Below are 26,098 nucleotides of genomic sequence, written 5' to 3' on the forward strand. Positions count from 1 at the left end.
ATTATTTCGAAAATGTGGATATTTTGGTTGTCTCAGAGCAGGCCACACGCACGCACGCACACATGCACTAACACACGTACTAATAAACACGCACTATCAAACACGCACTAACACACTCAGGCACATAGATTTGTTTCGTACACCACAGCATGACATGTTACCATCAATTGATGCAGTAGTTTCTTTGCCAGTGAAGAATCTCTATCCTAGCACCTTCCTAATACTCTATCTCCTTCACATCGCAGCTATGACCGCCCAAGGCCTGCTATACAGATCCAGATCAATGACATGCACTGAGCAGCAATACACCCAAAGAAGAGAAAGTACTACAAAAATCAAAGCGGTCGTCATGACAATGGCCTACCCGGGCGGGCTGGAGACAGATTCTATCCACCAATCGATGGATGGTTCTATTGTATCTGTGCATGTGCAGAATCCTGCGGTCTGGAACTAGCGGATGTGTGCCAAAGTCTATAGACCTAGAAGAGCCAGTGTCCCACATACAGACCCCTCTTCCTCTTTCAGCATCAGGCCAGACCGACCGACGGAGCAGGACAGCCATAGGATACCACATGCCGAGCTAAGAAGGGGAGAAGAGAGAGACAGAGAAGGGGATATAGAGGAGAAAGAGAAGAAGAGGAGAATAGACAAAGAGAGGGAGGTAGAGAGAGATTGAGAGGAGAAAGGGAGACGAGTGAGACAGAAGAAAAGTACTTTCTGTAAGAGAAGAGGAAAAGAAGGAGAGATGCCTGCTGCCCTTCTCAGACCCAGAGTGCCCCTGGCCCAGACCAACCTGATCAGCACGCTGCTGTTGTCTCTCTGTCTCCACACCGGCTCCGTCACTGGAGGTAAGGCCACCCAACACCACCACTGTCTGTCTGACCCCAGTGACAACTCACCTTGCTGGGTAGGATGACAGCAACAGGGGGTTGAATTGAGATAACAAAACATTTCAGAGCAATATATTGTAGATGGTCATTGTAGGTGCATGTAAACCTTGGGGGCATAGTAAATGTAACAGTGGGAGTGTTTGATCCCTACCTAGCTAGCACATTTGGTTCCTTGGAAGTTTTGGGAACGTATTTTTAGGTTGCCGGTTCAAAGAAAGTTTTACTCTGATTTTGAGAACGTTTTCCAGTGCGGTATTAAACATTTTCTTAAAACTTTCACTGAATCTTTCAATAAGACTTTTAATACCACTGTTGGCTTATTTTGGATTAACTTTTTTGAACTCTTTCCTTGGGCATTAATTCCTTGGGCATTTTTTATTGTGACACAGCATCAGTGAGATGCAAACCTATAGGTTGTTATCAATAAAATGTCACTATAAGGTGCAGAGCGTTCGATTTGCCTGCTGGGGGGCAGGAAAACCCTAAACTCTGCTAAAACCATTGATAACTAGGTGCCGTTTTCAAGGGATTGTTAAATACATGTTAACTATTTACTGTAGTATCGTCACATCTTAAAGAGCATAGTCAGAACTACAAATGTCTGACTATTCCATGTAAAACAATTGTGCACATTTAGCTCCATCGTCCGAGTTATACAGAAAGTAACTGCATGTGTTTAATGATCAGTAAACATCAATTGATCATGTAATTTCAGATACGTAAGTGTAGCCACACGATATCTCTCAATATTGGCCACCAGTAATTGGATATTTGAGTGATATAAAATAAAGTTTAACTATACCTGACAAGTCTGAGTGGTTTAGGTAACTTTCCATCCTTTGTGGGCTCTGCCTGTCAAGCATCAGAAGGGCACATTTGCTAATAATGTTTACTTTGCAAGCTACCAGTAGAAACTTTGTACAGTTGGCTAAACATATATTAAGTAGACCTAATGTCATTTTTTCACTGACCAATTTAGCCCTACCTAGTGGCGTTAGCTAACATCCCTTTTTCAACATTGTTTTTAAGAGTTTTTCAAGATTGCTGCTGACAGACATGATTGGCTACATTGATTGATTGACCACGTCAAACTAGCTGGCTAACAAACATTGTTTGATTTGCTTGCCGTCTATAGTGATGATTACAGTAGCCCGACAGACAACTTTACCAGGACTTGCCAATGTCAAGCTCTTTCCAAAAGCCTAATTTCTGATGAAGCAAGCTAAATAACATGCCAAATGAATAGGCTACCCTCACGTATCTGACAATACATGATCAATTGATGATTACTGATCATTAAAAGCATGCAGTTACTTGCTGTATAACTCTGATGATAGAGATAAACAGTTACTTGCTGTATAACTCTGATGATGGAGCTAAATGTGGAATAATTGGAAATGTGTAGACTATGCTCTTCATGAGGTGATGATATTAAAACCAAATAGGTATAGCTAACATTTATTTAACAATCCCTTGAAAACTGTATGTAGCTAGTTGTCAATGTTTTAGCGAAGCTGCCCACCAGCAACCAAATCGAACACTCCGTACTGTATTGTGACGTTTTATTGATAAAGACCAATAATCTTCTGTTCCCTATCCATGGATTTAGTCCACTGTGCCACCAGAATAATACTCTTCAAACGTTCTTTGAACGTTACTAATGTTTTCTTGTGGTTTTTATGTAACGTCTTCTTGAAGTTCTGAGAACATGACTTTAAATAGAACCATGAGGAAATCTGCAGAAAACGTTATGCCGAAGTACTGAAATACCCACGGAAGAACGTTGTTTCTTAATCGCTAGCTGGGTATCCTGCACAATTCCCAGAAAGTTATGGGAAAGTTGTATGCAAAATAACCATAGGACCACCACACTCTCACCAAGCTCTAAGAAACATATGCTATGCTATGCACACTTGACCTACTCCAATTTGCCTACCGCTCCAACAGATCCACAGAAGATGCCATTTCCATCGCTATTCACACAGCCGTAACACATCTATGTGAGAATGCTGTTCATTGAATACAGTTCAGCATTCAACACTATTGTTACCTCCAAGCTCAACACCAAGCTCAGAGCCCTGGTTCTGGAGACCACCCTCTGCAACCGGATTTTGGACTTCCTGATGGGCAGACCAAAAGGTTGTGAGGATTGGCAACAACCCATCCTGCAAACTGAATCTTAACACAGGGGCCCCCCAGGGGTGTGTCCTCAGCCCTCTGCTGTACTCCCTGTTCACTCACGACTGCGTTGTTTGCATGACACCAACTCCATCATCACGTTTGCTGCTGACACCATGCTTGTTGGCCTGATAATCTATAGTCAGCCTATAGGGAGGAGGTAAGTGAACTGGCATTGTGGTGCCAGTATTGTTTCCATCCCTCTCCTCGCCCCTACCTGGGCTTGAACCAGGAGCCCTCTGCACACATAAACAACTGACAACCACAAAGCATTGTTACCCATCGCTCCACAAAAGCTGCAGCCCTTGCAGAGCAAGGGAAACAACTACTTCAAGGTCTCAGAGCGAGTGACGTCACCGATTGAAACGCTATTAGCGCACACCCCGCTATCTAGCTAGCCATTTCACACCGGTTACACTCACCCCCCTTTTGACCTCCTCCTTTTCCGCAGCAACCAGTGATCCACGTCAACAGCATCAATGTAACAGTTTTGCTTCCGTCCCTCTCTTCGCCCCTACCTGGGCTCGAACCAGGGACCCTCTGAACACATCAACAACTGCCTTCCACGAAGCATCGTTACCTATCACTCCACAAAAGCCACAGCCCTTGCAGAGCAAGGGAAACAACTACTTCATGAGGTCTGATAGAAACTGTCTGAGCCTGTTGGTATCTATAAGCCATCAGCATTCTTTACACTTGAATTGGACTGACCACCTGCACTGACTCTCTGCACCTTAGCACACATGCACTAACTCACGCACACACAGATATACAGTCATCCACACACACACATACATTTATGCAACACACACATCACAACTGCTGCTACAAGACTCTTATTATGATTGCTAAATAATGCACAATTTCAACACTTGCCCCCAATTCCCCAATTCCTCCTTCCCCAAAACAAGTGTAAATATTGTACTATAAAATGTTTTATCTATTCTACTGAGCCATTTACTTTATGTTCGTATTCTTATCTTTTATTATTTCTTATTGTTGTTGCATTGTCAAGAAGGAACCTGCAAGTAAGCATTTCGGTGGGCGGTGTATACCATGTGTATCCTGTACATACGACTAATAAAACTTGAAACTTGAATGTCAGTGACTGAAATAACAAGACAAAAACTGTTGATGCACAACCAAATTTCGAAATTGCACCTTGTGGATTTGTACCATTCTAACTATCAACAATAAGTTGAGACCCCGACTGAGTTTTGGGAAATTGAACCGCGGACCTACAAGGACGGCTGCCAATTGCCCATTCCTGTTTTCAACAATTAGTGCAGTCTTATAGTAATTTACACTGTCATCCTCATGCCTGTGTGAATCAGTACTGGTTGAGATTTCTGGAAACATTAAGTTAAAGTGTAAATTTACACAAAAGTAACTGATGTTTCTTATTCCCCTTTCTTCCGGAAAAGGAAGTTTGACCAACAGAAAAAGAGGAACTGCCTCTGACAAATTAATAAAAGCTAAAATAGATCTTCAATTCAAATAATATAGTCTCTAAATCCCATTTGAATCTGGTCAGGGCATGTATCACAGCCTACATTAGCAGCACATTAATCAAAGTTGAATTAAAACTGACCTACGATCACCCAGACAGTGTGCACAGCTGTGATGATTGATCCCACGGATTGGGACTCTACCCCCTACTCCCAATAGTCATAGTGAAGGTTGAGGGGGCATAGATTGGGCTTTGTCCCGTTTCTTTATTTAACGACCATCCCTTCCCCCTCCTTCTCTTTTCCCTATCCATGGTGAGGGGTCCCAGGTCATCTCCTGCATCTATGCCCTTGCTAAATATACCACTTTTCAACCTCATATTAATTATCTCCAGCATCATACCAGTGTCTGCATGTGAATACGGTAAATGTTTTGGTTTTGTAGCAACAAAAAGTTAAACCATAGAACGTCATTGCCCTTTAAAACCTAAAGCTTCCTATTCTAGGCATAATGAAGGCTGATGAGATCCAGAATGGTGGCGTGGACATCATCAGCCACTCCCTTGCCCTGGTGCAGCGTCTGGAGGCCCTGCTGGCTCAGGGGAACGGCAGCGATGTGGCCCTCAGGGTGCAGGTAGGAAACTAGCCTAGAGAGTTAAAGAGGCGGGCCAGAGACCGCAGGGTTACCGGTTTAAAACCTGGGTCTTACTGGGAAAAATCTGGTGGCTGACACTGTCCTTGAACCTTTCTGTGTATTTATGTATGTGTCTTGGGAGGATAAAGGAAAGTGACAAATCGCAGTGTCTGTGACTTTAAAAAAATGTATCTTTTTCTCTTCCTCCTCCTCCTCTTCTTCCAGACAGTGGGAGCAGAGCAAGTAAAGGTGATCCAGGCCCACTCCCTGATGCTGTCCCTGCAGAGCCCTGTGTTCGAGGAACTGCTGCTCAGCCATAATGGCACCACCCTGGTCCTCCTGGAGACCGCTGAGTGTGCTGCCGTCTTTGACAAGTTCATCAGGTAATAATAATAACTAGATGGTAATTGTACATTAAGTACAATTGATGGGACTTGCTTTAACGCTTTAAACATATTTTTGTAGTGGTGGTAGAAGTTTAAAAAGTTATACTTTACTATTTAAAGCAAAGCAGTTCTAAAGTATGTATGGTTTTGAAAAACGTTATAGTAGTGATAGTGTCTGCAGTAGTAATTGCAGTGACTGGTTATAGTTGAAAAGGTAGGTAGATGAAAAGTTAGAATAGCTTGGACATATGAAAGTTGGTTTGCTGTACCTAGATTGAACAGTTTAAGAGTTACTGTTGGTGAGTTATATTGTGCTAATTTCTGCTAATTTCTATCGTTTCAGACAATAAACAATTTAAGAATTTGAAGTTAGGATAGCCTGAACATGTAAAAGTTGGTTTGCTGTATCTAGAATGAAAGGTTCAAGAGTTACTGTTGGTGAGTTGCATTATGCTAATTTCCATTGTTTTAGACAATGAACAATTTAAGAATTTGAAGTTAGGATAGCCTGAACATGTAAAAGTTGTTTTAGTGTCTCGAGTTTACTCTTGGTGGGTTATTTATGCAACTGTATATAGTTATAGTTGATAAATATCTTTAAAACACTTGAAGTTAGGATAGCCTGAATGTTTTAAAGTTGATTTTATGGCATAATCTAGCCCTGCAGACAAAGAACCATATACTGTATGTGCATCATTCCCCATTTTCAGATAATAAATCATTTCAAATTGTTTTTGTTTGTGTACCACATCTGGAGTTTTGCAGCTAAAATGTATATGAAGCACATTTAACTATTCCTACTAGTATTGGTATTTTTTAGTTACACAACACACACATTCTCCAGGTTTGCAACATTGTATCATTACTGCCTGACCAGGACCTTAGTGTCTGTTAATCAACACATTACACCAAGAGCTTTGACAGGTTTGATGATGGTCTCATTAGGGCGCCTACCCGCTCTTGACAGTCACAAAGACATTATTTCATGTACTAGTCAGGCACTAATATCTCATTAAGGCACAAAAATAAACTGATGCCTGTATAATTCTACATGTCCCTAACAAGCCTAGCATAAATAATATAATAATAATAAGAAAGGAAAATAAGCTAAAACAATGTAACGTCTATACAGGTCCATTAACCCATAACGAACAGTAACAATGATGCTAGACAATCTGCTTGAATATCCTTGTCTAGCTTACACTACTTGAGATGGTCATACACTCTCTCTTTAGACCAGCAGCTGCAGGATTGCAAGTTATGCTGGTGTATCATCTGCTTCAAGTTCATTGAGTGTACAATAATATGTCTATTCAGTCACTCCAAGGCTGAGAGAATCAAAGCATGCTGCTTCTCGTATGGGACTGTGTAGAATCCGCTGCAAAGCTGCAACCTGCGCTCCTCCGTCAACTTTACACAATACATTCTGCACGTAACATTATAGGCACATACTCGCCCTTATGCAGGAATCAGTGTAATGTTACCGATAGCCATTAATCATCAGGTGGATAGATAGATAGATAGATGCAAATGATACGTTCTCCGTACTAATCAAGCAACCACTTTCTTAATGTATAGCCTATTAGCTGATATGTTTCGCTGCAGCTAGTTAAACAGAACTAAATAACGTTGTTAGCCAGCTACCTACGTTAGCCAGCTAGCGAGCTAGCTTGGTTGATATACGGTTCTTCCACGTACCTCTTTTGGACAAGTTTTCCCAGTTTTTCTTGCCCCTTACGATTAATATAGGGTTTCCCCGAAGGCCTCAATGTCTTTCATTGCTTGTCCTTCCAATCCTTTAGTTTGGTCTTTCTTTTCTTTCCTACATTTTGGCGATTTTCATCGGCAGCAGAAAATGAAAGTGCTTGTCCGTCCATTCTTGAGCCTATTTTAAAACATAAAATACAGTCTCATTAGTGCATGAACGTCTTGCGAAACCACTTCATTTAATAGAGACGAAATCAATGTCAAATAATAAATGTCACATATACAGTTGTTCCTTACAAGGGCAAGATTGTAGTCAGTAGATGGGGTCAGCTGTTGTGTGGTTGTGGTCAGAAGTGATGTAGTTCTGGTCAGTAGTAGACTGGTCAGAAGTTGTGTGGTTGTGGTCAGTAGTTGCATGGTTATGGTTAGTAGTTGTGGTCAGTAGTTGTGTGGTTGTGGTTAGTAGTTGTGTTGTGGTCAGTAGTTGTGTGGTTGTGGTCAGTAGTTGTGTAGTTGTGGTCAGTATTTGTGTGGTTGTGTTTAGTAGTTGTGTAGTTGTGGTCAGTAATTGTGGTCAGTAGTTGTGGTCAATAGTTGTGTGCTTGTGGTCTGTACTTGTATGGTCCAGTTGCTAGGCAACAGGAGCCTTGTCAACACTGCTCCCTTATACTGTAGCTAAAGCAAGTGTGAGAAACATGCTAACATACAGTTTGTTTGTGCTAATACTAAATAAATACTGCACATAGACCCACAAAACTTATTTGCTAGATTCGTGATAGTGTTTGTAGACAAAGCAAGGAAAGTGAACTTCAACGCGATGTAGTTTATTGGAATTTGGAGCTGTTATTGGTAAATAATTAATCTGCTAGCTTCTGACATGACTTGCTGCATCTAGAAAGAGAGCAGTTGATGGGTAACTAAAAAAGCTATATCTACAGATTGATACAAGCTATTCCTAATATTTATTCTGTTTTGAAAAGCAGATAAGTAGATGAACATTTTATACTCATGTTTTTGTTTGACTTGTGGTCAAAACGGCAGTTGTTTGTAAAAAGAGTGGTAATGCAGTTACTAAAACAGCTGTACCGTAAGTTCCGTAGTGAATATTGTTGTTCCGTAAACAGACATGAATAGCAGAGAAGTAGACGAAGATGTCCTACCCTCTAACTTTTTGTCTAACTTGTTGGGGCAGTGGTCAAAGTGGCAGCTGTCACTTTTCAAAAAAAGTTACAGAAAATGTTGTTGATGTGGTTACTAAATCAGCTTTAACTTTTTATCAGAATCATTTTTGGGGTTCAAACCCCATATTTGAGTAACAGAGAAGTAGACCAAGATGTAAACACTTTAACTTCTTCCCTAAGTTGTTGCAACATGGTCAAAGTAGCTGATTTGTGTCAAAAGTTGCATTATTGCATTTACAGTGAATGGAAGATGGAAGTGATGATGTCACAATGGGGCTTTTTAGAATCTTGAGGAATTCCCAAACAAGGAAATGGAGGACAAAAAGAGGGACAAAAAAGTGTAATATTTTAAAAAGCATAAAAGTGATCAAAAGTTGTAAAGAAGCAACTCAAGCGCGACCATTCTGCATGTTTTAACATTTGAATGGTGTTTCTTGCTTAAACGGTGTAAGAGGACTAGTGCGCTTAAAGAATAAGAAGCATGTTGAAGATTGAAGCTGGGGCTTTTGCTTTGCAAGCCACACAATGATTAATTTGATTTATAAAGCACATTTCTCACATCAAAGGCGCTAAAGTGAGGGAGAGCATTGAGTGTGCTGCCTTCTAAGTTTGGGTGAAAAGGGAGACACACACACTTGCATGCAGGCACACACACACAAATATATATATATATATATATATATATATATATATATATATATATACACACATAGTGTGTTGCCATATCTGGTTCTTCAGTTGAGGAGGGAGACTAGAGGAAGTAGCCTGGATAACCATGTGGACCGCTGCCCTCCCCACTAGAGGAAGTAGGTAATAAGTCAGAGGGAATTATATCATGAGGAATTCCCCTCCTGGCAAGCTTTACACACCAAGGTTTAGGGTTAATTGAAAAAAAATTGGAGAGAGGGAGTTTTACTGTATATGTCACAAATGCTTTATATACAGTATTTATGACAGTGTACAACAGTTCTGTATTTTCATATAGCTTGTGTGACATCTTGTGGGTGTACTACGTAATTGACTAATTCAGCATGGTTGGTTGGTGTGAGAATACAGTATATAAATGAGTAGTAAAACCTAATGGTCTATGGAGGAGTCAGCACATCAATCATTGATCATAGTAGTGTTGTCACGATACCAGAATTGTTGGCTTCGATACTGATACTAGGTTTAGTATCTCAATACTTAATACCATCACAATACTTATTACCAAAACGATACCAAAACGATACCACAGCAAAAAAAGAATGCATATTAGCCAAAGAAACAGATTGACACTTGATCCAGACAGATAAACTCAGCTACTGCTCTGTTTAATCGTTGGGCTTCTTTTTAGTTCAATATCATGAACATTTTTCAGAGAGACATGTATGCATTAATTCATCAATTATACAATCAAACAATATATATGACTTTGTTTTTACCAATCTATTTATTTGAATGGTAAATCTCTGTTGATAAAATTTGGTAAAACAAGATGTAGCCTAGAACTATCCACAATACAGGTGAATGCATATTCAATAGGAGTGTGTGCATGCACTGCGTTATTAGGCTTGTTTTGGCTGATTTCATGGGGTTACAGATGACAAACAATCTGTTTCCATTCCATTTGGGACTTATTTTATTTACTGTTTACGGTTTTCATACTATCACAAACCAGTGGAGGCTGCTGAAGGGAGGATGGCTCATAATAATGGCTGGAATGGGGTTAATGCAATGGTACCAAACACATCAAACACATGGTCTCCATGTGGTTGATACCACTCCATTGACTCCATTCCAGCCATTGTTATGAGCCGTGCTCCCTTCAGCAGCCTCCACTGGTTTGTGATAGTACGAAAACCATAAACACAAAATATGCTGATTTCAAAGCTGATTGCCACCAAAAACTTTATTAATTCACTTATTCGAGTGACAAAGTGTCCCCATGAGTGACAGAAGACAGCCAATCATGGCGAAACTAGAGAACATTACCAACCCCTAAGCTCCGTATTTTCCGCTGGCTGCCCCACCACCAGACCAAGCACTGGGCTAGGCTGAAACACCTGCATTTTGGAGCTGCCATACTCAAGAATGCAAAAAAGAGATCAAATGTGTACTTGGCATTATTAACTCAATGATTATTTATATTTTTACATTCTCAAACTGATATGTGACACGTATTAATACCAAAATAACATGGAAAACAAGCAAAAATATATATTTAAATAATAAACAGTACAAGTCAAAAGTTTGGACACACATAGTCATTCAAGGGTTTTTGTCTATTTTTACTATTTTCTACATTGTAGAATAATAGTGAAGACATCACAACTATGAAATAACACATATGAAATCATGTAGTAAACAAAAAAAGTGTTAAATGAATCAAAATACATTTTATATTTGGGATTCTTCAAAGTAAACACCCTTTGCCTTGATGACAGCTTTGCACACACTTGGCATTCTCTCAACCAGCTTCACCTGGAATGCTTTTCCAACAGTCTTGAAGGAGTTCCAACATATGCTGAGCACTTGTTAGATGTTTTTCATTCACTCTGCGGTCCAACTCATCCCAAACCATCTCAATTGGGTTGAGGTTGGGTGATTGTGAAGGCCAGGTCATCTGATGCAGCACTCCATCACTCTCCTTCTTGGCCAAATATCCCTTACACAGCCTGGAGATGTGTTGCGTCATTGTCCTGTTGAAAAACAAATGATAGTCCCACTAAGTGCAAACCAGATGGGATGGTGTATTGCTGCAGAATGCTGTGGTAGCCATTCTGGTTAAGTTTGCCTTGAATTCTAAATAAATCACTGACAGTGTCACTAGCAAAGCACCCCCACATCATCACACCTCCTCCTCCATGCTTCACCGTGGGAACCACACATGCGGAGATAATCCGTTCACCTACTCTGCGTCTCACAAAGACACATCGGTTGGAACCAAAAATCTCCAATTTGGACTCATCAGACCAAAGGACAGATTTCCACTGGTCTAATGTCCATTGCTCGTGTTTCTTGGCCCAAGTAAGTCTCTTCTTTTTATTGGTGTCCTTTAGTAGTGGTTTCTTTGCAGCAATTAGACCATGAAGGCCTGATTCACGCAATCTCCTCTGAACAGTTGATGTTGAGGTGTTTGTTACTTGAACCATGTGAAGCATTTATTTAGGCTGCCATTTCTGAGGCTGGTAACTCTTATGAACGTATCCTCTGCAGCAGAGGTTATATTGGGTCTTCCTTTCCTGTGGCAGTTCTCACGAGAGCCAGTTTCATCATAGCGCTTGATGGTTTTTGCGACTGCACTTGAAGAAACTTTCAAAGTTCTTCAAATCATCTGGATTGACTGATCTTCATGTCTTAAAGTAATGATAGACTGTCGTTTCTCTTTGCTTATTTGAGCTGTTCTTGCCATAATATGGACTTGGTCTTTTTACAAAATAGGGCTATCTTCTGTATACCACCCCTACCTTGTCACAACACAACTGATTGGCTCAAACGCATTAAAAGGAAAGAAATTCCACAAATTAACTTTTAAAAAGGCACACCTGTTAATTGAAGTTCTTTCCATGTGACTACTTCATGAAGTGGCAACTGAGTGGCACGGCAGTCTAAGGCACTGCATATCAGTGCTAGAGGCGTCACTACAGACCCTGGCTCGATTCCAGGCTGTATCACAACCGTCTGTGATTGCGAGTCCCATAGGGCTGAGCACAATTGGCACTGCATCATACGGGTTAGGGTTTGGCCGGGGTAGGCTGTCATTGTAAATAAGAATTTGTTCTTAACTGACTATAATGAATGTTAAATCAAATAAAAGCTGGTTGAGAGAATGCCAATAGTGTGCAAAGCTGTCATCAAGGCAAAGGGTGGCTACTTTGAAGAATGTCATATACAGTTGAAGTCAGAAGATTACATACACCTTAGCCAAATACATTTAAACTCAGTTTTTCACCATTCCTGACATTTAATCCTAGTAAAAATTCCCTGCCTTATGTCAGTTAGGATCACCACTTTATTTTAAGAATGTGAAATGTCAGAATAATAGTAGAGAGAATTGTTTATTTCAGCTTTTATTTTTTTCATCACATTCCCCGTGGGTCAGAAGTTTACATACACTCAATTAGTATTTGGTAGCATTGCCTTTAATTTCTTTAACTTGGGTCAACTGTTTCGGGAAACCTTCCACAAGTTTCCCACAATAAGTTGGGTGAATTTTGGCCCATTCCTCCAGACAGAGCTGTTGTAACTGAGTCAGGTTTGTGGGCCTCCTTGCTCGCACACGCTTTTTCAGTTCTGCCTACACATTTTCTGTAGGGTTGAGGTCAGGGCATTATGATGGCCACTCCAATACCCTTACTTTGTTGTCCTTTTTGCCACAACTTTGGGAGTATGCTTGGGGTCATTGTCCATTTGGAAGACCCATTTGCGACCAAGATTTAACTTCCTGACTGATGTCTTGAGATGTTGCTTCAATATATGCACATCATTTTGCTTCCTCATGATGCCATCTATTTTGTGAAGTGCACCAGTCCCTCCTGCAGCAAAGCACCCCCACAACATGATGCTGCCACCCCCGTGCTTCACGGTTGGGATGGTGTTCTTCGGGCTTGCAGTTCTATTTTTGTTTCATCAGACCAGAGGACATTTCTCCAAAAAGTATGATCTTTGTCCCCATGTGCAGTTGCAAACCGAAGTCTGGCTTTTTTATGGTGGTTTTGGAGCAGTGGCTTCTTCCTTGCTGAGCGGCCTTTCAGGTTATGTCGATATAGGACTCGTTTTACTGTGGATATAGATGCCTTTGTACCTGTTTCCTCCAGCATCTTCACAAGGTCCTTTGCTGTTGTTCTGAGATTGATTTGCACTTTTCGCACCAAAGTACGTTCATCTCTAGGAGACAGAACGCATCTCCTTCCTGAGCGGTATGATGGCTGCGTGGTCCCATGGTGTTTATACTTGCTGCTATTGTTTGTACAGATGAACGTGGTACCTTCAGGCATTTGGAAATTGCTCCCAAGGATGAACCAGACTTGTGGAGATCTACAATTTTTTTCTGAGGTCTTGGCTGATTTCTTTTGATTTTCCCATGATGTCAAGCAAAGAGGCACTGAGTTGGAAGGTAGGCCTTGAAATACATCCACAGGTACACCTCCAATTGACTCAAATGATGTCAATTAGCCTATCAGAAGCTTCTAAAGCCATGACATAATTTTCTGGAATTTTCCAAGCTGTTTAAAGGCACAGTCAACTTAGTGAATGTAAACTTCTGACCCACTGGAATTATGATACAGTGAATTATAAGGGAAATAATCTGTTGGAAAAATGACTTGTGTCATGCACAAAGTAGATGTCCTAACCGACTTGCCAAAACTATAGTTTACTAACAAGTCATTTGTGGAGTGGTTGAAAAAACAGTTTTAATGACTCCAACCTAAGTGTATGTAAACTTCCGACTTCAACTGTATGAAATATATTTGTATTTGTTTTACACTTTTTTGGTTACTACATGATTCCATATGTGTTCTTTCATAGTTGTGATGTTTACATTATTATTCAACAATGTAGAACATTTTAAAAATAAAGAAAAACCCATTAATTAGTAGTTGTGACCAAACTTTTGACAGGTAATGTATATTTTTTTAGCTAAACAGTTGGGGCTCAAAACCTTCCTTGAATGACGGGTCGCCACTGCTGCCAGGCCATTGCAGGATACCTTGGTTGACTCATTTTCCCCAGCTTTGTAAAGACTACAGCCTGACAGGAGCCAAACTTCCTTGTTCCCACCCTCGAAGGCAGTCTTTTGAAAATTGGGGCGGTACTAGTTTACAGGTGCGATGTTACTGTACACTGACTATCCTCAAAGATTGCTAAAGAATTATTATGAATCTGATGATGCCTCCTTCCAAGAAGAGCTGGACGCCAAAATGTTAAATGTTCTTTTTAAATAGGAACATACAGCCCTATTTATTTCTAATCAAATCAAAGTTTATTTGTCACGTGTGCCGAATACAACAAGTGTAGACGACGTTACAGTGAAATGCTTACTTACAAGCCCTAACCAACTGTGCTATTTTTAAGTAAAAAATAGGTATTAGGTAAACAATAGATAAGTAATAAAATAAAAAAAACTAAGATTACAGTGTAAATAACAGTAGCGAGGCTATATACAGGTGGTACTGGTACAGAGTCAATGTGCTGGGGCACCGGTTACTCAGGCTCAATGCAAATAGTCCGGATAGCCATTTGATTACCTGGTCAGGAGTCTTATGGCTTGGGGGTAAAAGCTGTTGAGAAGCCTTTTGGTCCTAGAATTGGCTCTACGGTACCGCTTGTGACTCATTAGTCTTGGAGTAATTACACCTGTAATTACAGCTAGCTAGCTAGCTAAAATTTGTCTGTGAGAAATCTCATATTCTACACCAGTAGGATGGTACAGTAGGATTACAGACACATGCCCATGAATGTGTAATAGCATTTTCATCTTTCTCTCACAGACAATACCGCTTGGATACAAAAAAGGTGATGACTCGAGGGGATGTGAAAGGTCCCATAACAACAATCTCCCCTTGTATTAAAGTGACTCCGACAACCTCACTGCACCACCACTTTGTAGAACTGTAGTATTTATTATACACTTTAGTAGTTCTACTAGTAGTTCTACTTTCGTTCTACTGTATATATGTAATACATTGCCATAACTGCTCCTGCATACTGCTATGTAAACTCACTGTCACGCCCTGACCATAGAGATCCATTGTTTCTCTATGGTATAGTAGGTCAGGGCGTGACTGGGGTGTTCTAGTCTATTTCTATGTGGTGTTAGTATATTATTTCTATGTGGCGTTCTAGTTTTCATATTTCTATGTTGGTGTGCTTGATGTGGTTCCCAATTAGAGGCGGCTGGTAATCATTGTCTCTAATTGGGGATCATATTTAGGTAGCCTTTTTCCCACCTGTGATATTGAATTTTGGATTTTGAGTTAGTGTATGTAGCACCTCTGTAGTCACGGTTCGTTGTTTGTTTCTTGTTTTGTTTTATAGTTTCACTTTAATAAATTATGTGGAACTGTAATCACGCTGCGCCTTGGTCCTTCTCTACAAACGGACATGACAGAATATCCCACCACAACAGGACCAAGCAGCGTGCCCAGGAGGAGAGTGTATCCTGGACTTGGGAGGAGATCCTGGATGGGAAGGGATCCTGGACTTGGGAAGACATCCTGGCAGGACAGGATCGCCTTCCTTGGCAGGTGACGCAAGGAGAGAAGGGAGAACAGCGACGATGCCGGGGTTCGCGGCCACAAGGAAAGCCCAAAAGACAGCCCACATTTTTTTGTGGGGGGCTACACGGGTTGGTCGGCGGAGCTGAGGTGTGAACCAGTGACAACATGGAAGGAAGTAGAGAGGTGGTCGGTCGACCCAGGGAGAGTGCCAGAGCCCGCCTGGGAGTCAATGGAACAGTGCGAGGAGGAATACCGGAGAATGGAGTTGGCGAGGAGTATGCGGCAACGCAGGCGTTTGGAGGAGCGTGTTAACAGTCCGGTGCAATCTGTGCCGGTCCCACGCATCAGGCCTCCAGTGCGCCTCCCCAGTCCATTACGTCCTGTGCCTGCTCCTCGCACTCGCCGAGATGTACGCCTCCACAGCCCAGTACATCCTGTGCTAGCTCCTCGCACTCGCCATGCGAAGTGTGTCATCGTTCCGGTACAATTTGTGCCGGCTCTACGTGCCAGGTCTCCAGTGCGCCTCCACAGCCCAGTGTGTCCTGTGCTAGCTCCTCACACTTGCCGTGCGAGGTGTGTCATCGAAACGGTACCATTGATGCAGGCCATACACACCAGTTCTCCGGTGCGCCTTCATAGCCCAGTACGTCCTGTGCCTCCTCCCCGCACTTGCCCTGAAGTGCGTGTCACCAGTCTGGTGCCACCTGTACCGGCCCCACGCATCAGGCCTCCCCAGTCCGGTATGTCCTATACCTGCTCCTCGCGCTCGCCCTGAGGTGCATGTCACCAGTCCGGTACCACCAGTGCCGGCCCCAAGCACCAGGCTTTCTGCGACGATCCCCAGTCCAGAGCTTCCTGCGACAGTTCCCGGTCCGGAGCGTCCGGGGACAGTTCCCGGTCCGGAACCTCCGGCGATGTTTCACGGTCCGGAACGTCCGGCGACGGTCCACGGTCCGGAACCTCCTGAGACGGTCCATGGCCCGGAACATCCTGAGACGGTCCACGGCCCGGAACCTGCTGAGACGGTCCACGGCCCGGAACCTCCTGAGACGGTCCACGGCCCGGAACCTCCTGAGACGGTCCACGGCCTGGAACCTCCTGAGACGGTCCACGGCCCGGAACCTCCAGCGACGGTCAACGGTCCGGAGCTTCCAAACACGGCGTCCAGTCCAGCTCCATGGCAGGAGCCCTCCTCTGCCTCAATGCCCAGTCCAGACACGGCGTCCAGTCCCGCTCCATAGCAGGAGCCTTCCTCTGCACCGAGGTCCAGTCCAGGCACAGTGTTCAGCCTGGGTCCATGGCTGGATCCGCGGGATGAGCGGGTTCTTCGTCCCGCACCAGAGCCACCACTGATGCTGGCGGATCCACGAGCTGAGTGGGTACTTCGCCCCGCACCGGAGTCGCCACCGACACTAATCATCCCCCCTACCCCATTTTTTGTTTCAGGTTTTGCGGCCGGAGTACGCACCTTTGGGGGGGGGGGGGTACTGTCACACCCTGACCATAGAGAGCCATTGTTTCTCTATGGTATAGTAGGTCAGGGCGTGACTGGGGTGTTTTAGTCTATTTCTGTGGTGTTCTAGTATATTATTTCTATGTGGTGTTCTAGTTTTCATATTTCTATGTTGGTGTGCTTGATGTGGTTCCCAATTAGAGGCAGCTGGTAATCATTGTCTCTAATTGGGGATCATATTTATGTAGCCTTTTTTCCACCTGTGTTTTGTGGGATATTACATTTTGTATTTTTAGTTAGTGTATGTAGCACCACTGTAGTCACGGTTCATGTTTGTTTCTTGTTTTGTTTTATAGTTTCACCAATAAATTATGTCGAACTGTAATCCCGCTGCGCCTTGGTCCTTCTCTACAAAGGAACGTGACACTCACCTCGGTCTCTAGAGCAAATAAACTGTCTTGAATACAAGCAATGTTTACTTATTTCATATAGTGGCACAGTAATCGACTGTTTTATTAAAACATGTTGACTGTATTTAGTCACTTGTCAGTACACTTGTTAAAAAAAAATGATAGAAAACACCATTATATACAGTGCATTCGGAAAGTATTCAGACCCTTTGACTTTTTCCACATTTTATTACGTTACAGCCTTATTCTAAAATGAATTAAATTAAAACATTTTACTCATCAATCTACACACTCTACGCCATAATGACAAATCGAAAACAGGTTTCTAGAAATGTTTGCAAATTTATAAGTAATAAAAACTAAAATACCTTGTTTACATAAGTATTCAGACCCTTTGCTATGAGACTCGAAATTGAGCTCAGGTGCTTCCTGTTTCCATTGATCATCCTTGAAAAGTTTCTACAACTTGATTGGAGTCCACCTTAAAACATTTCTGCAGCATTGAAGGTCCCCAAGAACACAGTACCCTCCATATTCTTAAATGGAATAAGTTTGGAACCACCAAGACTCTTCCTAGAGCTGGCTGCCTGGCAAACTTAGACATCGGGGGAGAAGAGCCTTGGTCAGGGAGGTGATCAAGAACCCAATGGTCACTATGAAAGAGCTCCAGAGTTCCTATGTGGGGATGGGAGAACCTTCCAGAAGAACGACCTTCTCTGCAGCACTCAATCAGGCCTTTATGGTGGAGTGGCCAGACGGAAGCCACTCTTTAGTAAAAGGCACATGACAGCCCACTTGGAGTTTTCCAAAAGCCACCCAAAGGACTCTCAGACCCTGAGAAACAAGATTCTCTGGTCTGATGAAACTAAAATTGAACCCTTTGTCCTGAATGCCAAGCGTCACGTCTGGAGGAAACCTGGCACCATCCCTACTGTCATGTCTTTGGCTATGCCGGTTTAAGTGATATGACATGCTATTCTATAAAATCCTTTCTCTGTAATTAATATTACCTGATTAAGTTAATCAGGTAGATAATTACCTAGAAATTCGGGGCACCACGAAATAATGTTTATAGAGCTGTTATCTTCCGAATAAACTCTTAAAGACCTAGTAATATTTTACATCAATAGCAGTCAATATTAATCGTCACCTTATTTCAGTCTAATCTGAAAGTTGTAAACTCTTGGTTATCTTCACGAACCCTGACTAACAAGTTGAATCAGCAATACAAAATTGGTTTTAATTATGTATTTACTAAATACCTAACTAATCACACAGAATTACATATACACAGAATGAATCATACCTATATTACAAATTATGTCATAAAGGAAAACGTCCCTAGCGGATGGAACAGATATGACAGCTGGTTACACAAAGAAAAGGGGGTTGGGTTTGAGGGAAAGAGTGGGAAGACTGAAGAACAAAGGGAGAAGCGATGTCTCTATTGGGCTGTAGGCAGCTACTCTATTGTAAATACAGAATCTTATGCATTCTAAATTACCGCCCATTTGGAAAAGGAAAATGCAATAAATATTTACTCTGAGCTGCGGTTCAATATGTTGGTGGTAGATGGAAGGCCGTGTTGCCCAACAGAGTCCTTTGAAGAGTGTCTCTGGTGGTGAACGGGATACGTTGTAGTGTCGTCGTTGTGTGGTAGATGGCTTACTCTGTCCGTCCTTTCCTAGCCCACATTTACAGCGGCCGCTGCTAACTCAACGGTTAGGAGGTATCACTTCTGTAGTGAATAAGAGTTCAAAGTTCATACCATTCGCAACCAAAGCTCACGCTGAGGTTGGCTTCGTTCTGTAGTTATTATCTGAATCCTTCTGACATCGGACCGTCATCTTAATGTACCCGGAACAGGAGGTTACATTTTCGTCAAGGGCTTATATAGTGGAGGGAGAAGGGTGTGTTTCATAGTTTATAACCCATGTCTCTTCACAGGGGTGAGCCACTGATTGAGCAGAGCCCTAACCTTATGAAAACCCAAATCTCTCATTTGGAAGCTAAAATTACATTTAATCATTTCACAAATAATTTTACATTTAAACATTTTAATTACATGTTGTGTTAAAAATTTTGTTCAGTATAGAGTATATTTGTTGATCCATTGTCCTACTAAAAGTAACTGAATATCTATTAATCTGTCACGATCGTCATAATGATTGGACCAAGATGCAGCGTGGTATGTTTCCATCCCTTTTATTAGGAAGAGAAAACTCAAAGAACAAAAACAATAAAGCGAACAAAACGAAACGTGAAGCTCAAATTTGTGCTCACAGGCAACTATACATAGACGAGATCCCACAAAGCACAAAGGGGAAATGGCTACCTAAATATGATCCCCAATCAGAGACAACAATAAACAGCTGCCTCTGATTGGGAACCATACCAGGCCAACATAGAAATATAATTCACCTAGATAACCCACCCTTAATCACACCACTACCTAACCAACATAGAGAATAAAAAGCTCTCTAAGGTCAGGGCGTGACAATCTCCCCCTTCCCACTCTCTCTATCCAGGTACCTGTATTGTGGAGAGATCTCCCTGTGTCTGGAGCAGGCCACCTCTCTACACAAGCTGGCCACTAAGTACCGCGTCCAGGGCCTTCAGCAGGGGGTCACCCAGTACATGACCCAGAACCTGGCCAGCAACTCCCCTTCTGGACACGTGGTGGAATGGTACTGTACCATTTATTTATTTCATGTTTATTTAACCAGGAAGTCCCATTGAGGTCAGAAGACGTCTTTCACAAGGGAGACCTGTATTTTCATTATGACATCCATACATTAGTCTTTACAATAAAGATTGCATTCATTTACAACTAGTTCAACTTTTAAAACATATACTTGACTTAAATAATTGTTATCACTATTCCAGGTACAAGTACGTAAGGGCATCAGTTGGTAACATGAAAGCATGGACTGGACTATTTGTTGACACCATTGCAGGTACCAGTACGCCCTGCAGACAGGAGACGTGGCCCTGCGGGACAGCTGTCTGCAGTACCTGTCCTGGAACCTGTCCTCTGTGCTGCAGAGTGGGGAGTGGACGCATGTCAGCAACGACCTGCTCATGACCCTGCTGCAGCGCTCAGACCTCATCCTGCAGGTATGCCTACTCCTGGGTAGCCTGATCTCAGATCTGTTTGAGAGGCATTACTCACAAAACTCAGACAACAAAAAATACCATAATTTGGCCGATTTTCATGAAATGTAATCCATTGAATAGTCCTTTCTAACGCATATTTGAGAAATAATTAATGAAAGTCGGCATATTTATGACATTTTGGCCTTTCATCTCTAGATGACACAAAGCAAAAATTACTGTCATATGAAGCTTTACTGCTTGCTCTTGTAACGGATGTGAAATGGCTAGCTAGTTAGCGGGTACGCGCTAGTAGCGTTTCAATCAGTTACGTCACTTGCTCTGAAACCTATTAGTAGTGTTGCCCCTTGCTCTGCAAGGGCCGCGGCTTTTGTGGAGCGATGGGTAACGACGCTTCGTGGGTGACTGTTGTTGATGTGTGCAGAGGGTCCCTGGTTCGCGTCGGGGCGAGGGGACGTACTAAAGTTATACTGTTACATTGGTGCTGTGACCCCGATCACTGGTTGCTGCGGAAAAGGAGGAGGTTGAAAGGGGGGTGAGTGTAACGGATGTGAAATGGCTAGCTAGTTAGCGGGTACGCGCTAGTAGCGTTTCAATCAGTTACGTCACTTGCTCTGAAACCTATTAGTAGTGTTGCCCCTTGCTCTGCAAGGGCCGCGGCTTTTGTGGAGCGATGGGTAACGACGCTTCGTGGGTGACTGTTGTTGATGTGTGCAGAGGGTCCCTGGTTCGCGTCGGGGCGAGGGGACGTACTAAAGTTATACTGTTACATTGGTGCTGTGACCCCGATCACTGGTTGCTGCGGAAAAGGAGGAGGTTGAAAGGGGGGTGAGTGTAACGGATGTGAAACGGCTAGCTAGTTAGCGGGTACGCGCTAGTAGCGTTTCAATCAGTTACTTCACTTGCTCTGAAACCTATTAGTTGTGTTGCCGCGGCTTTTGTGGAGCGATGGGTAACGACGCTTCGTGGGTGACTGTTGTTGATGTGTGCAGAGGGTCCCTGGTTCGCGCCCGAGGTCGGGGCGAGGGGACGTACTAAAGTTATACTGTTACACTCTGTTATGAGCAGGGGCCGTAATAGCAAAACGGGGTCGCATTTTCAAAACGCAAGCCAACAAAAAATCTGCGTTTTAACCATTGTGATTCAAGTGTTATTTTTCTTCAATAGAGTGATCAGGGGAGTGCAACTATAGTTTTCCTTCACACAAAATACATTAGTGCAACACATTCGGCAGAAAATAGCTTAATTTTCATCAGATGACAACATAAGTGCAACGCTAAATTAGCTTATGTAGTGGACAGTAAGTTTTTACATGTGCATATAAAGTTTATATTATAAATATCTCACATGTGACTAGTAATAAGATGAAGCAATTAACGTATTCAAATGTTTATCTGACTCCATAAAAATAATGAAATTATATACGCAAGCTTTAGGCAATGAGTTGATGTAGACTAACAAGAATTGGTCTTGACAATGGTCTACAGTACATTCGGAATGTATTCAGACCCCTCGACTTTTTTCACATTTTGTTACGTTACAGCCTTATTCTAAAATGTATTAAATTGTTGTTTTCCTACACACAATGCCCAATAATGACAAGAAAAAAGAGATTTTTTTAAATGTTGGCAAATTTATATATTAAAAAAAACTGAAATATCATATTTAAATAAGTATTCAGTACTTTGTTGAAGCACCTTTGGCAGTGATTACAGCCTCAAGACTTCTTGAGTATGATGCTATAAGCTTGCCACACCTGTATTTGGGCAGTTTCTCCCATTCTTCTCTGCAGATCCTCTGAAGCACTCAGGTTGGATGGGGAGTGCAGCTATTTTCAAGTCTCTCCAGAGATGTTCAATTTGGTTCAAGTCCGGGCTCTGGCTGGGACACTCAAGGACATTCAGAAACTTGTCCCGAAGAAACTCCTGCGTTGTCTTGGCTATGTCCTTAGGGTTGGAAGGTGAACCTTCGCCCAAGTCTTAGGTCCTGAGCACTCTAGAGCAGGTTTTCACCAATGATCTCTCTGTTCTTTGCTCCGTTCATCTTTCTCTTAATCATGACTAGACTCCCAGTCCCTGCTGCTGAGGAGTGGTTTCCGTCTGGCCACTCTACCATAAAGACCTGATTGGTGGAGTGCTGCAGAGATGGTGGTCCTTCTGGAAGATTCTCCCATCTCCACAGAGGAACTCTGGAGCTCTGTCAGAGTGACCATCGGGTTCTTGGTCACCTCCCTGACCAAGGCCCTTCTCCCCTGATTGCTCAGCTTGGCCGGGCGGCCAGCTCTAGGAGGAGTCTTGGTGGTTCCAAACTTCTTCCATTTAAGAATGATGGAGGCCACTGTGTTCTTGGGGCCCTTCAATGCTGCAGACATTTTTTGGTACCCTTCTTCAGATCTGTTCCTCGAGACATTCCTGTCTCGGAGCTCTACGGACAATTCCTTCGACTTTATGGCTTGATTTTTGCTCTGACATGCACTGTCAACTGTGGGACCTTATATAGAGAGGTGTGTGCCTTTCCAAATCGTGTCCAATCAATTGAATTTACCACAGGTGGACTCCAATCTAGTTGTAGAAACATATCAAGGATGATCAATGGAAACAGGATGCACCTGAGCTCAATTTTGAGTCTCATAGCAAAGGGTCTGAATACTTTCCGAATATACTTGTGTCTAATGTAATACTGGCTGCAAAATGAATTTCCCCGGCCCGTGGGAACAATAATGTTTTAAAAATATGACTTTGAATTGCAGAGTGAAATGGAGCTCTTTGCGGCACTGGAGGCCTGGATCAACCAGAACGAACCGGATGCTCTAACGGCCGAGAACGCTCTGAGAGCCGTCCGTTATGCCATGATGCCCCCTCTGGAGCTCTTCCGCCTGCAGACCCAGTCTCCTGTTCTGGCCCGCTACCAGGAGTCGGTCCGGGACCTCCTCTACCAGTCCTACCAGTTCCACTCCGCCTCCCCCCTCCACATGGCTAAGTACTTTGACGTGAACTGCAGTCTATTCATGCCCAGGAACTACCTCTCCCCTGCCTGGGGGAGTCCTTGGGTCATCAACAACCCCATGAGGGACGACCGCAGCACCAGCTTCCAGACGCAGCTGGGCCCCAGCGGCCATGATGCCAACAAGAGGGTGACCTGGAACTCCCTGTTCTCGCCCCGTTGGTTGCCCCTCAGCATGAGGCCAATGTACTCCGAACAGGGTTCCACACAGCCGACACGCGTTGACGGAGGCCGCCTGCGCATCATTATTACTCCCGCTACGTCGAGTGCAGACTTTGCCGGGGTGAGCTTCCAGAAGACGGTGGTGGTGATGGCGAGGAAGCAGGGAAAGATGGTGGTGAGACATGTTTATAATTTCCACCAGAGCACCGAGGAGACTGGAGACTTCCTGGTGGAAGCCGATCTGCACCGTAAGACGTCTGAGTACCTAGTTGATGGTTCCCTCCATCTACACATTGTGGTCAAGCCGCTCTACCAGACCCTCATCGCTACCAAGAAATGACCACCTTCACTCTTTCTATACGTCCCAATTCTCTATCCTTCTGCTCTAAGTGTGCACTTGTTCACTTCCCTTCAGGTCACTTGTTCACTTCCCTTCATGCATGTGGAGGAGTGCATGAGTGCACACTTCGGGAGAAATTACCCTCCTCCCTCTCCGTACATGCAGTGGTATGGTGGACACCATGTAAGCCAAGCACCGCCCTCTTAAAGCATCACACTCATATCGCATAATACGCAATGTCAAGGGAGAACCAACCCACCCCATCATGTCTGCAGTGTATGGGATACATGGATAGTAGACGATATCTGTTTGATAGCTTTTAGAAACATTTTGAACAGTATTTATTCAAGATCAATATGTCTTTCAAACTTTGTTTTAGCTATGTTTTAAATACTATTTATCTTGGTGCTATTATACGCCAGGCATTCACCTTAAATGGGGCTTTGCCATTCATCACATCTGACACGGTCACCCTGTTCAGGTGCATATAGCCATTATGTTTCTCATGTAGCATACCAAGGCCTACAAACCAAAGTACTAGAAATTGATAGTTAAATGGATTGAATCCATTGAGCCAGTTTGTATAATAAATAACACTAAGGTTATCAAAAACGTTTTTAGATTAGATTAATTGTCACTTATTTTTTATTAATAATAGTTAATATTAGTTATCTTAGAAAATGTAAAAAATCATACAAAGTTTGAGGAGCTTTTATTAATCTCAAGCTGTTCACCTAGTTTCAGAAACAGAGTGTTTCCTCTTCATTACTGTTGAAGATATATGTTGCTTGTGGTACCATCCAATAAAGCAAAGTTCTTCAAGGGCATTTTCTGTGTTTCCAATATTTTAGAGTGATGTATTACAAGTATAGCTTATGTCTTTGTTTACATTTACATTTAAGTCATTTAGCAGACGCTCTTATCCAGAGCGACTTACAAGTACATACATTCATACTTTTTTTTGTACTGTTTTTGTACTGTTTTTGTTTATTGATTATGTCAGCATATGAGTGCATTCAAAGGGGGAACTTCCAAGTTACATTTAATGTAAATCAAAATACACTTTAAATTAATATTGTGAAGTATCGCTACGACCTCCGCTGAGCCATCAAACAGGCAAAAGGACAATATTGGAACAAGGTGGAATCCTATTATACCTGCTCCGACGCTCGACACACGTGGCAGGGGCTACAGTGCATTACGGACTACAAATTAAGCCCTAGCCGTGACTTGCCCAACGATACCTCTCTACCAGACAAACTCAATGCCTTTTATGCACACTTTGACAAAAAACAATGAGGAGCCCTGCGTAAGGGCCCCTGCTAATCCGTAGGACTCGGTGATCTCTCTCTCCGAGGCTGACATGAGTAAGGTTTTTAAACAGGTCAACACTTGTAAGGCCACAGGGCAAGACAGTATTCCAGGGCGTGTCCTCAGGGAATGTGCAGACCAGCTGGTAGGCGTATTCACAGACATTTTAAACCTCTCAATGTCCCAGTCTGTAATACCGACATTTCAAGCTAACAACCATCATTCCTATCCCAAAAAAACGCTAAGCCATCCTGCCACAATGACTCCCACCCTCAAGCACTCACATCTGTAATAATGAAGTGCATTGAAAGGCTGGTCATTGCACACATCAAGTCTATCATCCCAGACACCCTGGACCCACTCCAACTTGCATACTGCCCAAACAGATCCACAGATGCCGCAATCTCAATTGCACTCCACTCTGCCCTCTCCCACCTTGAAAAGAGCAGTGCCTATGTGAGAATGCTGTTCATCGACTACTGCTCAGCGTTCAACACCATAGTGCGCTCTAAACTCATCACCAGGCTCGGAGACCTGGGACTGAACACCCACCTCTGCAAATTGATCCTGGACTTCCTGACGGGGCGACACCAGGTATTTGTATTTATTATGAATCTCCATTATCTGCTGCCAAAGCAGTAGCTACTCTTCCTGGGGTCCAGCAAAATTAAGGTAGTTA

General features: G+C 42.8%; 1 protein-coding gene across 1 annotated transcript; it reads left to right on the forward strand.

Moving 5' to 3' along the window:
- btbd17a (BTB (POZ) domain containing 17a) lies at positions 1-24,935 on the forward strand. Its single transcript, XM_055932075.1, has 6 exons — positions 1-848; positions 5,023-5,150; positions 5,376-5,533; positions 20,018-20,176; positions 20,447-20,606; positions 23,353-24,935. The coding sequence occupies exons 1-6, from the start codon at positions 746-748 to the stop codon at positions 24,106-24,108; spliced, it is 1,464 nt and encodes a 487-aa protein (XP_055788050.1). The 5' UTR covers positions 1-745; the 3' UTR covers positions 24,109-24,935.
- The last annotated feature ends 1,163 nt before the right edge of the window (positions 24,936-26,098 follow it).

Source organism: Salvelinus fontinalis, chromosome 1 (assembly GCF_029448725.1).
Source record: "Salvelinus fontinalis isolate EN_2023a chromosome 1, ASM2944872v1, whole genome shotgun sequence".
Lineage (NCBI taxonomy): Eukaryota > Metazoa > Chordata > Actinopteri > Salmoniformes > Salmonidae > Salvelinus > Salvelinus fontinalis.